General features: G+C 37.9%; 1 protein-coding gene across 3 annotated transcripts in view; it reads right to left on the reverse strand.

Annotated features, from left to right (window-relative positions):
• Window positions 1–2,584: 2,584 nt before the first annotated feature.
• The window catches only part of ST6GALNAC3 (ST6 N-acetylgalactosaminide alpha-2,6-sialyltransferase 3), a 231,690-nt gene continuing 218,591 nt past the window's right edge, over window positions 2,585–15,683 (reverse strand). The window contains exons 4-6 of one of the 3 annotated variants that reach the window (XR_005933653.1): window positions 12,415–12,522; window positions 9,291–10,860; window positions 2,585–6,325 (exon numbers count right to left, since the gene is read on the reverse strand). Coding sequence is in view for 2 of the 3 variants with exons in the window: in XM_030032307.2 (XP_029888167.1) it covers window positions 10,674–10,860; window positions 12,415–12,522 (295 nt within the window). In the remaining variant the exon portion in view is untranslated. Of the gene's footprint in view, window positions 6,326–8,609; window positions 10,861–12,414; window positions 12,523–14,351; window positions 14,395–15,683 lie in introns of those variants that run through there. The other 2 variants (XM_030032307.2, XM_030032309.2) reach the window with 2 other exon arrangements.

A 15,683-nucleotide genomic window follows, 5' to 3' on the forward strand; every position in this document is an offset into this window, starting at 1 on the left:
TAAAAAATAGGAAAATACAGATTTTTTTTTTTTTAATAGCTGCAAAATTAGGGAAGAAAGCTGTATGTGTTTAAAAAATATCTAGCTCAAAGGGTTAATAAAGCCCTCTACATAACTGTAAATCAGTAAAATGAAGAAAGGAAGTTGATAACACTGAATGTAGAGTAGAAGTAAGGAATTACATAAATAATTCCTCCAATAAGTATAGCCAAGTTGTAAGGAGAAATTTATGGCCAGAGAATTAAGGACAATATTTTTCAAATACATTAGGAATCCTGACAATGGTACCAGTTCTTTATCAGATTGAAGTGGAAGATTTGTTAAGACTAATGAAAACAAGAAACAACTGTTCAGTAAGTATTTGTGTTCAGTATTTAAGGAAAAGACAGATAATTGGTGATGCTCTATGAGGATGAACAGGCAACAAAAAAAAACCCAAAGAAAAACATTAAATGGAAGCTACTGAAGTAAGAAATATTTGCATAGGAAAGTTCAGATAACTTGTATCCAAGAGTTGTTAAAGAGCTGACAGAGGAATCTCTATTGTTATTACTGCTTTTTGCTAAGTCTTGGAACAATTGGGAAAGTTCCAGAAAGCTGGAAGAAAACTTAATGTTGTGTTAATATTTAAGAAGGATAAACTTAATGACCTAGATAATTACAGTCCTGTCAGTCTGAAATTGATCTGGAGCAAAGTAATGGAATGTCTGACAGGGGACTTAATTACTAACTAATTAAAGACGAGAAATATGGTAAATGCCAATCTAAGTGCAATACCGAAAATAGATACTGTCAAACACATTTTCTGGCTTTTTTTCCAATTGTGACTACAAGCAAAACACAACACTGTTGATATACTTTGATTCTATATGACATTTGATGTGGTATCCATGACATTTAAGTTAAGAAACCATGATAATACAAAATTGACGTCACACATTAAATGAATTGAAAACTGGTTAACTGACATTTCAAAATGTGAATTTAAATGGGGAATGATCACAAAATAGGTATTCTGCTGGGATAGCTTCCTGGGCATACTCTAGTTAACATTTTTATCAACAAGTTGGAAGAAAACCCAAAGGTTTGCAGAAGACTCAGTCATTAAGGAAGAAGTCTGTAATAAAAAGAAAAGATCACTGAGACTAGTTGACAAGGATTACTGGGTGCAAACTAATAAAATAAGATCCAAATGTAAAGCCACAGGAACAAAAACTTCAGGGGGATAGGCTGGCTATTCTATAAGGGTTTGAAAAGGTCTAAGGCAGATAATTCAATTATTAAACTATTTTTTTACCTGAGTATCTGATTTTATGGCAAGTAATGAAATAAATTTGCATTCACATCCCATGCCACTACTATTAAGTATGAATGTACTTCAAGAGCAGTATACAAACCCAACTGTCCTGCATGGAAGAAGGATGAAATTAATCCATATTACATCATGCTGTTAATATGCATTCACAGCTCACGCTGTAATAATTCTGAAGGGAACATTACAGTATATTCAGACAGTATGTCTGAAAAGTAATACACAAATTCTGAACAAGCCCCTTGGCAGCATATCAAATTTGAAGGACCCACAAAGTTGAGCATGTGAATGGCATTTCTTCCCTTTATTTAGTTTTAGTCTTACCACAGAAATTCTCTTTTTCCTACCCCTCATTGTGGTGGCTGACAAAATAGCCCAGTTCATAAAGGAAACAAATCTCTGTGCCATGAGTACCCAAGTACCAGAATCTGGCCCAAAATTAGATGAACAGTTGCTGTACTATATATGCCAGTGCTGACAGACACACCTGGAATCTCCAGCCCTTTCACAAACCCAGCTCATCTGTATGTGTTTAATTCCGCACATACAGACCAAGTTAAAATTTACACATTGAAGTCTGTTTCTTTTTAATCATGTTCTCAGCTGGTCAGTAAAACAGGAAAATTACAGGCTAGTTAGAGGCTAGAGGAGTTCTAGTTCCTTTCCTCTCTCAGCACCATGGGACTCACTGCATGATGGAAGAGAATTTATGTAGCTCCTCCTCATACTCTTGTCAACATAGTAGCTGCAAGTAGAGGTTGGCACCTTTTCATGAGATGTGATCTCTCCCACAGCCCTTCAGTCTTACACAGCTCTCTCAAGCATGTGCTGAATGTCCACTCCTAGGGGGTTTCAATGACTTGACTTCTGAGAATGCTATGCTCTGAGAGATTACTTGAAGGATGTACCCTTTATGGATAGGATCCAATGTACCTTTCCTACAAATCTCAATTTCTGTGTGCATGTGTGCACGCCACGTGTTTTAACACACAGAAATAAAAACATGAGTTATTGTAAGTGTAGGTTTTGTGGCTGAGTTTACTCAACATTACTGGATATGTTTAGGATAGATGCCTTAAAATGTCTTTAAAGTCAATTAAGAAATAATTTAGGCATAGTGTATGTTTGTGTGCAGCAGATTATAATACTTTCTAGAACAGAGATCTTTGTTTCTTTGAGTTCAGTGAACTGTCAGGTATTATTATAGTCGCATATACATAAACAAGAATAAAAGTGTTTAGCACAAAATCATATATAAATTATGTCAGACAATTGGAAAATCATATACATTTATTTATATTTTAAAATAACCCAGGCACAATTTTACAAGTACACAGAAGCACATTCTCCAAATGGGAGCAAAAACTAAGTAGCATATAGCAAGAAAACACACGGCGGAACATCTAAAATAAGTATAAATAGTATGAAAGTTTTCTAAGTCTACAGTGATATCTACTATGAATACACTTGTCAGCATTACAAAAAGGCAACCAAAGAATACATGTAATAAATAGTTTAACATGAACTTTCTAAATAAGTTTATGTTAGCAGCATATAGTAGCAACTGTCTAAGAACAGAAGAATGCTTGTACACTGTATATACATGCACATATGCACACATATACAGACACAACTGGAAGGCCACAAGAACAAAAATACCCTGGGAAAATGATGAAGGGAATTTTTATGTGCGATGCAGTATATAAAAACAATGCATGCATTAGCAAGCATCCAGCATGTTCATGATAAAAATCACATCCACAAGTGGAATCAGTTAACTCTTCATCAAGCCAAGCACTTTCCATTCTGTACGCATGCTGGATTACCCTGTCCTATACCACATTCCTGATTTACGGAGCACATTTGGATGCTAATTTTAGGAGGAGTCAGGAGCCCTTGATTCCCATGATCTGACAGGAGGAATCAGATCTCAGATTTGAAAGAAAAATACCTATGAAAAAAAACACCTATGCAAAGCCTGAGGCGGGGTTGGGGGGAACCAACAAAGGGATTCTATTTAGCCAAAAGATGGGCTAATAGGAATTTCACTTTCTTGTGGGGCAGTCCAGTATTGTGGCCTCACTTAACAAGGTTCTGTATGCCTGATGGAGTGGTCCTGAGGATGTGAACTAGACTCCTTTTGGATGAAACTAAAAGATGTGCTCCAATCACTAGTGGCATTCAGCCCATGGAACCAAACTAGAGACTATGCATGGTGTGGAGATCAGGTCCTTAGCACCAACAGTTTCAGGCTACAGATCTTATCCAGCTGAGCTAATTCCTCAATAATGTAGACCTAGACTTTGGAAATATACAGAATAAACATGAATCAACAAGTACTATAACCTACATCTACCATGTAAATTAGTCTTATTTGTTCTTACTTGCCACTATCTGGAAAAAAAGACTTTCCCTGTCGACACTCTTTGTGTTTGCAGATGTGTGTGCTTGTGTCTGTGTATGACGAGGGGATAGATGAACAGCCAAAAGAGCAGTGAGCACACAATTTTTTCTTCCTCCAGCCATCCTCAGAAATACTATTTTCAGCAGCAACAATATGAAAAAACTACAGGTGTCTTAGCCAATCTTCTACATGTGCAATTCCCGTTAAAAAGATACTCCCATAAATGTCAAAAATTTGTGATCACTGCCCTGCCAACATCTTGGCATTATCCATGTCAATAAAGTCATTCCCGATGTTACACTCAGATGTGATTTCCTTATAACAGAACATAGAATTGTGACTGTAAGCACTAGAGGAGGTTCACAAAAACAAGTTTAACTATTTCTGATATTCCAGTGAAAAATGTCAAATTTAGTAAATATTTCCTGGCTCGTTTCAACAATTTATTTGCTACCAGCTGCTAATGGCTCTTACAGAACTCCAGCAAAGTGCTCTGGGCAACACATGATATGAGAAAAAGAAAAAGGACTACTCCCGCTGCTTAAACTAAGTTTACACACAACTTACTTACATTATTTATTATAGTGCGAGAATGTGTAACATGCTATCATGCATAATACATGGTAAGAACATGCATTAGTTCAAGTTTACAGTCTCTTTATGGCCAGTAAATCAGAACAGCAGTGGCAGATGCTGACAGCTGCATATCTTGAGGAATTCCCAGAAATAGCAGCAAGCAATGCAAAAAAAGACACAATATCAGCTGTTTAAGACACCCATAAAATGGTGACTCTGTGAGTTAATCATACAAACAATAACAAAACCCAGTGATATCTTTCCTACCACATTCAAAGAAACTGAGTTCCACATCTGAGGTGAGACTGTGCTCCAAGCAAGACCATGCTGCTGACTTGAGGGAGCATCCCTGCTCTGACACCCATCACTCCTCACCCCCAAGTTAGCATCACCATTCCCCTGGCCCCACAGAAGGGGTAGACTTTGTGCAGCTCACAGGCTGTATAAGTCAGCTGGAGAACGCACCTCATCCAATGGGGCTGGAAAGGGCCCAAAGCTGCGCCTGGGTGGGGAGCCTATGAAAGCTGGGGGAGCAGGCCCAGGTATGCCACACAGATTACTATGGCTTCCACAGAAGCCCTGTCTTTCAATGGGGACAGACCCTCTCTTTCTCCTTCAGCCTCTTTCTGGAGGGTTTGCCTAGGAGACTCCAATCCAGAACAGACACATGAGACTTCTGTAGATGATGCAATACAAGGTTTACAAAAAGCTTGCTTTTCTCTGTGTCATTAGCTATACATCACAGCGATAGCCAGAAAAATATATATGACTCTGGTGGTTGGCTATTTACCATACCATTCTTCACTCCCACATGGCTAAGTCATATTCCTCTGCATCCTCTCAGGAAAGAAGGAACAGAATGAGACACATCCGCTGAAAATGAAACACTTTCTCCTCAAAAGAACTGTGCCTAGTCAGGAAAACCAGGCCTTTTTCAGCAAATACATGACTCTGTTGTACGCAGTACATCACAATGCCCACAGACAGCTCCTGTGTGATCCTTTCGCACTAACACAGAGTTTCACTCTTATGGGTACCCTAAGGTTCATCATAAATGAACCCCAGACTTGCTTCAGCACAACTAAAGACATACGCTATTTCTGAGATACACGCAGAAAAAAAAGTCAGCAAAATACAAGCATCAATATGTAAAGTGCTTCTCATTTTCTACTTACTAAGGGCACCATTCAGTTATAACTCATGGGTGACTACTTATTTAATTCTTACTTACCTGGACATGTCCTCTGGTTGAGCATCTGCGCTCTGCTGCCAGCTACCTTTGTGTGGGGTCCTACTTTTGTCCAACCCACGAGCAGGTGAATAAAGACCATTTGCATCAGCCCTCCGAGTGTTGGATGAGCTCCTCTTTATTAACTATGCAATGCATTATGTGCACATGGTACTTCTCAGACAAAACACTGCTTACCTTAGTACCTAGGAGCGCAAAGATTTTACTGGGATGGGTGCTGTATTCATTAACTTGCCAAGGTGATTTCCATTAGTTTTGAATTGAGTCATCAAAGATTCCTAAAGCAGTGAGTCTTCAGATAATTTGTGTCAGGCTGACTTCTTCATCCCTGGTGTTGTTTACATAGAAATCTTCAACAACACAGAATTTGCCTCTACTTTTTCCTGTAAAGGGCATGTTTTCTCATTGCTGCTAATTCCTACTGGAGAGAGTAGGACAATAGTTCTACACAGGAGCTAAAGGCATTTGAAGAAACAGAATACTTCGGTAAAGTATTTCCAGGAAAGATCAATGGGTACTCCTCTCCTAAAGCACTTTAGGGGCATTTTTTAGAAGTTGGAACACCATCTGCTCCTAAGTAGAACTCTTCCTCAGTCCTTCCCACTTACTGATGTAACTGATACGAGCAGTCTGCAGATGGAGCCTCCCAGCCCAGATGGAAAGGGAATTTGGCTGGATACATAGACTACTTTTTTTCTTTCTGTGAAGAGGCCTTGGTATAAGCAGAGGGATGTGATCTGGACATCTAGTGGGGATGAAAAGTCTGGGATCATGTCTGCTGTGTCTGTTTGGAAAAACAAAACCCAGTTTTTTACGTTATTCAGTTAATTACCTGTGAATTAGTAATTAGCCAGTCAAAAAGATTTTTTTTTCTTAGGAAAATTTCTGCTCCTTCCTATTTAAAACTTTTTTTCCTTGGAAAAAAATAAATCAGAAGGTAATGCAACATAAACATAAAGTATATTAAAATTTAAACATTTATTAAAACCAAGCCTAAGCAAGGCAAACAATAAATGCCATTTTTTTTCTTCAAAAAGTATATTTTAAAAAACTAACTAAATTGTAAAAGAAACACTTGGTGACTACTTAGCTGACTGATGGCAAAAAAAAATGCCAAATAATTTGTGAGTGTCCTGGTTTTGGCTGGGATAGAGGTAATTTTCTTCCTAGTAGCTGGTATAGTTTTATGTTTTAGATTTAGAATAAGAATGTTGACAACACACTGATGTTTTCAGTTGTTGCTAGGTCGTGTTTATACTAAGTCAAGGACTTTTCAGCTTCTCATGTCCAGCCAGCAAGAAGGCTGGAGGGGCACAAGAAGTTAGGAGGGGACACAGCCAGGACAGCTGACCTAAACTGGCCAAAGGGATATTCCATACCATGTGATGTCATGCCCAGTATATAAACTGGGGGAGTTGGCTGCAGGGGGTGGATTGCTGCTCAGGAACTAACTAGGCATTGGTTGGTGAGGTTGTTTTGTATATTCCAATTCTTTTATTATTATTATTGTCATTTTATTATTATTATTTTTCTTCCTTTCTGTCCTATTAAACCGTCTTTATCTCAACCCACAAGTTTTACTTTTTTCCCCGATTCTCTCCCCCATGCCACTGGATGGGGGGAGGGGGCAGGGGGAGTGAGCAAGCGGCTGCATGGTGCTTAGTTGCTGGCTGGGTTTAAACCATGACAGTGAGCATTCCTCTATTAGCAGCAATATGAAGATCTATTTTGAAAACCTCAGATAAACTCCCTGCTTGTTTTATACACATGAGTAGTTGATTAAAATAGGACTGCTTGAATGAATAAGCAATTAGGATCTGATTACATTCAGGTAAACTGTAGTAGGCTTTATTTAAAGAATTAATAAATGATTCTCAGCTGATGTCTTAACTGCTCTCAGAAGGTGAATCATCAAGGTCTCTTACTACACAGCCAAGTACTGAGATTCCTTCTTCAGTACCACAGTGCTGATTTTTAACAGATTTCGACAAAGTCATTTCTTTGTAGAATCATCTTTAACACAGTGGTCACAGTTCCTTACTCATATCATAAAAATAATGCAAATATGTGTTTAGTTTATGCTAAAGACAGGCTCATTTAAATAAGGGAACTGATGTTCATTTACTCTAGTGTGAATGAAGCCTGCTGCAATGTTTCTAAAACTGGATCTGCTCTTACTACAAATCCAAGCAGAGAGCAACACTTACTTTGCTCTGACAACTGCACTCTAATGATGTTCTCAATTTTGCTGTACATTTAGCTGTTCCTAGAGCTGTATTTTTCTTAGCTAGCCTTTGCATGAGTTACTGTTTCATACAGCATGCAAGGACTCCACAAGGAGCTTCAGTATGAAGCACATATTTTACAACAGATTTATGGCGATTTGGCAAGTCTTAATTATCTTTAAAACTTTCTCAGGCTTAAAAACTGCCTTGCATGTGAACACAACTCAGGCAGAATCCTTATGCTGTGCTTGTTGGGGAGAAAGACTATGCTTCGTGAGGTCACTTGTCATGTAAGTCTGTCCAGCCCAACTGCACTTCCATGTGCAGCACTTTCATAGTAACTTTCTATTAACCCAAAGACCTTCTAAAACAAGTTCAGTTTGACTGATGTTCTCCCTTTCAGCTCATCTTCCCACCAGGGAGCTATAGGTTTTCCCAGGCTACCCTGTACAATGTGTGTGGAACATCGTCCCTAGTTCTGTGTGCCCTGCATTCTTCAAATCCTGCATTACAATTTTTTTATTAGCTTTCCATCTATTCAGCCATCCATCTGAACTGAAAAGGTGCATATGCATATTGCGATAAATCTAGCTCACTGTCTTTCGCTACTACAACTCTTCATCCATCCATGACCCTTCCCCCTCTTGATTTCATCCCATGCTATATTAGCCTACAATTGATTTTAAACTCGAGGGACAAGAAGCAGCCACTTTGAATTATTTGTATATTATGGCATTGCCTGTAGCATTCAGACACTTTGGGCACCTCTTCTGCAAGGCATTATACAAATACATTGCAAATGAGAATATCCATCTCAAGAGCTTACAAGAAAGTCAGTCAAGGCAGGGAGTAGGAAAATATTATTGTTCTCCTTTTTCAAACAGGAAGGTGAGACATCAAGTCATGCAAGAAGTCTAGAACAGAGCCTGTATTTGAATATAGATGTTTATACAGAATCGTAAGCATGGCCCCAGCCTTTGTCTGACAACCAGCATGAACACTTACAGCACTAAAGTAAGCAGCGAAAGCTGAGCTATATTAAAAATAAAATCAGAAAGCTGCATTTACAGTAGAAAATAGAAGGAGCAAGAGAGATGATACCCTGGCATCACCTACCAACAGGAACAAGAAACCAATGGAGGAGAAACACTGGTGAAGAGATTTCCTCCCCATCCTAAGAGTTGCAGCTGCTGATGAGAGAATATACATGCCATGAACATACAAAATATAGATTTATATATACAAATATACAATAGGAAATATTCAGTATACAAATACTTACATGTAAAAATAGCTTTTTACTTTCCCCTTTTCATGATTTACAAAAGCATACAAAGTTTCCTGTTGGTTAACGTTTAAGTAGTGTGAGTAAACCCTGTGTGTCATGTTCCACAAATAATGCTTTCAAGTGTTCACAGTATTGGCTATTACAGTGTTGAATCTGACATTCCAGATGTTAAAATATTGATAGGACACATTCTAAACTTAAAGCATTAATTTAAATACAGTTTAAATAAAACTCACATGTGTAGTTGAATTATGGTCATATTACAAATGAGTCTGCTGCAGCTGAAAACTTTCCACGGGAATAAGCTTGGAAATACATATTTCAACTAGAGGTGAGTATATTTTAAATTCTTGAACTGCCTCTTGATGTGCAGATAATACTGCGAGTTGGTGGGTTCTTTCAACTCCATCTGAAGCAATGCAAACTGAGAGAACGCAGTATTACAAATTATCCTCAGTAGGCAAGTGGATGCGCAGAACAATTCGCCATCAGATCCAGACATGCTGTCACTTTCGTCAAATACCCAACAGACAAGAATAAATGACAGGTACCATTGGTTTTGTGTTAAGAATACATGCTCTGTAGCATTCCTCATCAGGAAAGTGCTTTATGGACTTAAATTAATCCTCACAACTCCTTTGTGAGGTAGATAGATACTATCCCTGTTTTTAAAGATGGGGAAACTGGAGATTTAAAATAAATTATGATGGCTGCATGGGAAATACTGTCAAAATACTGACTGGTATTTGGATGCTGGAGCAACTCAAAGGCACAACTGGAGTAAATGGAGATGTTCACGCGACAACTTTACACTAACCAGCTTGGGTACTGACAGCATGCTTGGTACAACAGACAAAGGTTCAGCATGGGCTGCAAAACACAGTCTTTGCTAAGTGCCATGCTGCTGGAGCTAAACTGTGGGACAACAGCCTCAAAAAGTACAAAATGCATCATCCAAGATGGTGCAGCCTGACCAGGGTGGAAGAAAGGTGCATTTCAGAAGTTATTAATTGATTTGGAGCCTTGAGTAAATAGTATCTTCTCATGCAAGAGTTCTGCACAGTTCAAGAACCATATTTAGCTCATCTCTAATTTTACCATATATGCAAGTGCTCACATGTATCAATGTATTCAGGTGTTTTTTTAAATTTGCTCACTCAAAGACCTTGGAGATCTATATTTTTCCTCATATGTCTTTTGTGGAAAATTTCTACTAATACCACAAATGGAACTAGTGCTGCAGTACTGCAAATGAGCTACAAATACTAATTTTAATTAACTAAGGTGATGGACAAGTTTTAAAGGACCACCATGTTCTCTGTGTGCACCTGTATATGCAGGAAATCTCATCTGTCTTTAATTGCTCCTGCCTTGAAGTAAAATCCAGTTAAAATATAAAGTGCATTGTGTGGAGTAAAACCCTAAGAAATAACAAACAATGTGTCTGCCTTCCACAGATGATTAATTTTGCTTAACAGCTGAACCATCACCCTCTTTGTCTTCTAGTTTTTAGTTTAGTGTTACCTAGGCTGAGAAAGGCCAGCCAGATGCAAGCAAAATTATTGTAAACTGAGACATTTTTGTAATATGCTGTTAAGGGAGAGTTAAGAAAACCAGTATCAAGACACTGTCCAGTTGGGGTGTGTAAATATTATTGTGTGCTTCTTGGCCCATTTAGCAAATACTTTTTTTTCCGTGATAAACCTATGGCCTCCATATGGAGCATTTTCATGCAGAAAGTATTCCTCACACTCATCTCTTCCTGGCTCATAATAGTGGTAGGGAACTTTACGAAAGCCTTCTGACCTAGGGAAAAAAAAGATATACTTAAGTATTATTTCCAAGAAAAACATTAATATATACTGCACCTGAATTATCTGAAATCCTTTCCATGTGTCAGCACCCAGACTCCTTTGCTAAATTGTATAAGGGCTTTCATTACAGCATGATTTGTATGAATTTTCCTATAGAAAATGAAGCTAAGTGTATCTCTCAACATACATTGATCTTATCAATCAGTAAGAAGCTGATGGGCTGGCTCTTATGGGTACTGCACATTTTGTTTAACCTGGGAGAACTCAGCCCATAAGGCTCCACCCCCCTAAGTCTTCTCATTGGATAGTCCCAGCTCTTGAAACTGGTTCTCGAACTGGCTGTATAAGGCCATTATAAGAATAATATACATTATAAGTAGGTAATGCAGTCAGAATTGCAGCTTTAAGGAAACCCATCCTTCTCTGCTGCCAACAGACTGAAGTGCTATCATGCTGTTTACTGGTTTTACATCAGGGCTATGCAATGCCAGCTTGGCTGAACTCTGTGAGGACAACTTTAGTCCTGTCACCCCTCATCTCAGGGCGCCTACTGTGTTTTCATAAACAAAGAACAACATATGTTCGTTCCATCTGGATGACTCAATCAGTGAGATCTGCAGGTTCTAAAAAGTCAGCTTCTAATGTTAAGATACCCTAATTAAACAGCTGTGACTCAAATGAGTCCCACACTGGAGTAACGCAGAATGTGGAGTGAGGGTCCGCACAAAGACTTTAGGAGCTGAGGACCCACTGGACTGGTTACATGCAAGACTTGAACCAGCCTCGGTACAGAAGAATAGATTTGTACTAGTATCATACATTGTTTATGACATTTCCTGCTTTTCTGAATGAGGAATAGTTTCATTTTATATTTTTCTACCATATATTGTAGATGAAAGCATTTAACTTGGACTTTTAAAAATTGTGTTTAGAGTTATACTTCTGACAATAGGATTAATTCGTTGTCACTGTAAGGTCACTAACAGTAGTTGGCTGGAATTTATGTCAGTTTACTGTGATAAAGCTTGCAGGACTTGTTTTATTACCTAATTAGAAACCCCCTACTACTCAAACCAAGCTATATATAACCTAGAAAGTTCAAGTAGGTTGCTCAATGGTGGTGGAATGTAATTTTGGGTAACTATCCTGGGCTAATCATTCTTTCACTTCCAGGTGTATTTGGTATTCAGAGAACAAATATATTAGTATTTCCTCTACAGATTTGTTTTAGCAGTAGAAGAAAGTACATTTTATCAGAAGAGTATGAACATACTTTGTTTCCAGCTAATTGAGAAACTGCAAAAGATCTTTGATTAAAAATAGTTCCTTATGACATCTGATGTTAGATTTTGTAAATGTTCTTATTTTATCAACAGCAAATACCCTATCAGGACTAAATATGCTGACAATAGTGTCATATCAATGCACAACACTGGGAAATGACTGCCTGATCCATTTTTGGGATTTATGATATTAAAATCAGTTGTGAAATTTTGACAAGACATCAGAATTGTAGATGCATGAAAATAATTTCCTATGATCTTACTTGCAGTAGGTGTCATTTATCATCCCATAGACGTGAATTCCATAGCAGGCATCCATAGCCAAAATTAAGGTAAACCAACCCGTACTGAGATATGAACCTGACTGGACTCTGTAAAGATACAACATACAGAAAACAAATTGCAATGAGAAATTATCAACACTTTATCAAAGAAATATAATCTATTACCTGGGACAAAAGGCATTAAGCAACTTGACAATCTGTCAAAACCATGCAATTATTTTGAATTATTTATAGATATAAAATTCTCATTCTTCCCAGCTTGGGGCCTCAAGCTATTGTCCACAGAAAAAATACCACGTTAAATATCTGGAGTCAAACAATGCATCTCCCATAAGACAAAAAATAATTTATTTTTACATCTGAATGGTAGCAATTAGTGGAGTGTGTAAAATGAGATAAAGTCCACCAAAAAGCAAACTACTGGCAGAGTTTGTGCAGTGTGCATGTGAGTATGCACCATCCTCTTCCACAAGCAAAATCTTAATCTGCAGTGGGCGGTCCTCAGCTTGAAAATTCACACAGTAATGAAACTTTTAAGGACATTTTGGTAGAAAACCATTGAATACAAGGCTTTGAAAACCAAAATTATGTGCATATCCCTTTAGATAGGTTTGTGTTATCATTCTTTAAGATAACATAGCAGAGAGAAAAACACAAGAGGACAGTGCCCAGATTGATAACCTTTGCTCAAATAACTAGTTGCATTAAATCAGTCCAAAAAGAATTACCTGCATGAGTGAGAATAAATGACATGTAAGAATTTGGCTCACAAATTGGCTATGTGAGCAAACATATGCATTGTTAATTACAGACCAAATCCTGTTCACTCTACTCATGCAAGTGTTACCAATGAGGGACTGGGAGTCAACAGAGCTACCCATATAACCTGGGCAAGCAACACTTATTGCTTTAAAACCTCATAAGTAATAAGAACACACTTAGCCCTTACTGCTTACAAACTGGTTGAAGTCCAGCTTTGTGATTGTATTGCTTTCAGTTTGACTGAAATCAATGAGAATAATTACCTTAAAATTATAAATACCTTGTCCAATTTCCAAAGAAAGATATCACAGCCCCAGCTTTGGCTCAGTTTGAGAGAGTTGGGTGTGAGTGAGAGAAGGGGATAATCTCGCTTTATGCCACATCTTTTAGCTCTTAGCTTTTGGGTACAGCAGGGAGCAGTCTGTTCTCCATCATAAGTTAAAGTAGCCTAAGGTCTGCACACAATTAAGTTTTGCTGCAAAAGAACTCCCAAGCAGGCCTATGTAAGAATCAGTTATCCCCCCCAACAAAATCTTCTGAAAACATTTTCATCCTGGGGTAGGAATAAAGCTTTCACGTGGAAAAGAAAATATCACATATTAACTTATCCAGCCTATAAACCCCAACTTTCCTGTGAGACAGAAGAATCAACCTCAGGTGTTTCTTCCTGGTTCACAGCAAGAACATTCTATGGTCTCCTGCCTCCCAGATAAATCTGCCAGTCAGCGGCTTTTGGCTCAGATTCTGTTTTACTTCCTTGCTCTTTCTTGTTGAAGTTTGACAAAATACTAATTAAGATGATGGGTGAAAAAGTAGTTGTACAACCTTTATAATGACATTTACCTGACACATACAGGACTGAGATTCAAATTCCTTCTCTGATGAATACCTTTTATTATGGATAGTAGAAACGCTCCAAGAGCTTTACATTCCTAAAGAAACTCCAGTACGCTCCAGTTTAAACAAATCTTTTTTTTTTTTTTTTTTTTGTGAAAAACAATTACCTCAACTCCCAGAGAGTTTTACTGTACTCAAGAACAGTGATAGTAGTTTGGGCTACATCTTCTCTTCCTTGCCCATGTCTATCTATCATCCTTCATGGGTTAGCTGGTGTGAACTTCTATCCCTACCTTTCCTGAAATGTCCTTTTCCTTGGGGAAACTCCTGAGTATCTAGCTGCTTTTGTAAGGGACCATTCTGGAAACAATAAATAAAGGGTTAACTTAGCACTGAAGAATGGCAAGTACGAACAAAAGGCAGGGTGTCAAATACCTGTGTTTCATTAGGTGGACGTGAACTATGATGGTGCTTCTTTACTTGACACCTTTATAGCCACAAAACTGTACATCTGTTTATCTGTCCCGTTAGGATCTTCATTTCTTCAAACAGAATTTTCTGCTACTGTCTAGCAAAGAGAATTCCCAATCCGATTCATGTTACTTCATAGTAACATTCTGCCATGATAAAAAGCTGCATTGCTTCTAACTTGCTTTCTGCTGTTGCACCAGAAGAACACTAGCCTTGAGCTTTTAAAGCCATTTAGAATCATAATAACCATTTATAAGAACACTATGAAGATCAGGACCCCTTCCAATAGTGGAGGTTTATTGGAGAGTACTATATTGACAGTAGCATCTGAAATTTGCTATACTCAGGAGGAAAAAGGAATTTTAAAAAAGAATTAATCAATATTTCATGTCTTGTTTTAACACCATTGGACCTTAGTCCTCTCATCTATATACTACACTGGCAGGATAAATAAAAACAGCAGAGTGAGTTCCCAGATATCTTCCCTGGGAGATGAAGTACATGACAGAATACAGATGATATACTTTAAAACAAAGCACTTACATTCCTCCCATTTTTTCCTCTGAAGAAACACAGGGATACAAGGGAATATACTGAAGCGGTGGGGATTCTGGATGATTTGGTAACACCTTAGAATTCAATCTGATATCATAAACATACTTTCAACATTCTAATGAAAGTAATATTAGAAATATGAAAACAATTTTAGCTGTCCCTAAAAAGTCATATATCTCTGAATACCTTTTAAAAATATCATCCCACAAAACTGTAGTGCAAAGTAATGTCTCAGCCCTTGCTATTATGCTAACACCGCACACTCAATTTCTTTCTCTACAGGAGAGTTTTTCATGTTTTTTTGGCCAGGGCTTTTTGAGACTCATTGGAAAGAGTTCCTCCTGTTACTGTATTTGCATTCAAATTTCAAATTTTACACACTGAAAAGAAAAGAATCCTCCATTTATGTGTAGCATAAGGCTATGTTACTGCACAAATCTGAGGGAAGGAGGACATTAATTCCAAAATAGGGAAAACAGCAGTTTGTTAAACATCATTCGTAGAACTACTACAGGCAAATCTATTGTGATATATATGTGTGCAGCAAATCCAGAATTGTTCCCTATGGCTCACAGTGACTTTTTCTTATACTCTAAAATTAATGGGGCACCAGATCTAGGCAG

Source organism: Aquila chrysaetos, chromosome 12 (assembly GCF_900496995.4).
Source record: "Aquila chrysaetos chrysaetos chromosome 12, bAquChr1.4, whole genome shotgun sequence".
Classification (NCBI taxonomy): Eukaryota; Metazoa; Chordata; class Aves; order Accipitriformes; family Accipitridae; genus Aquila; species Aquila chrysaetos.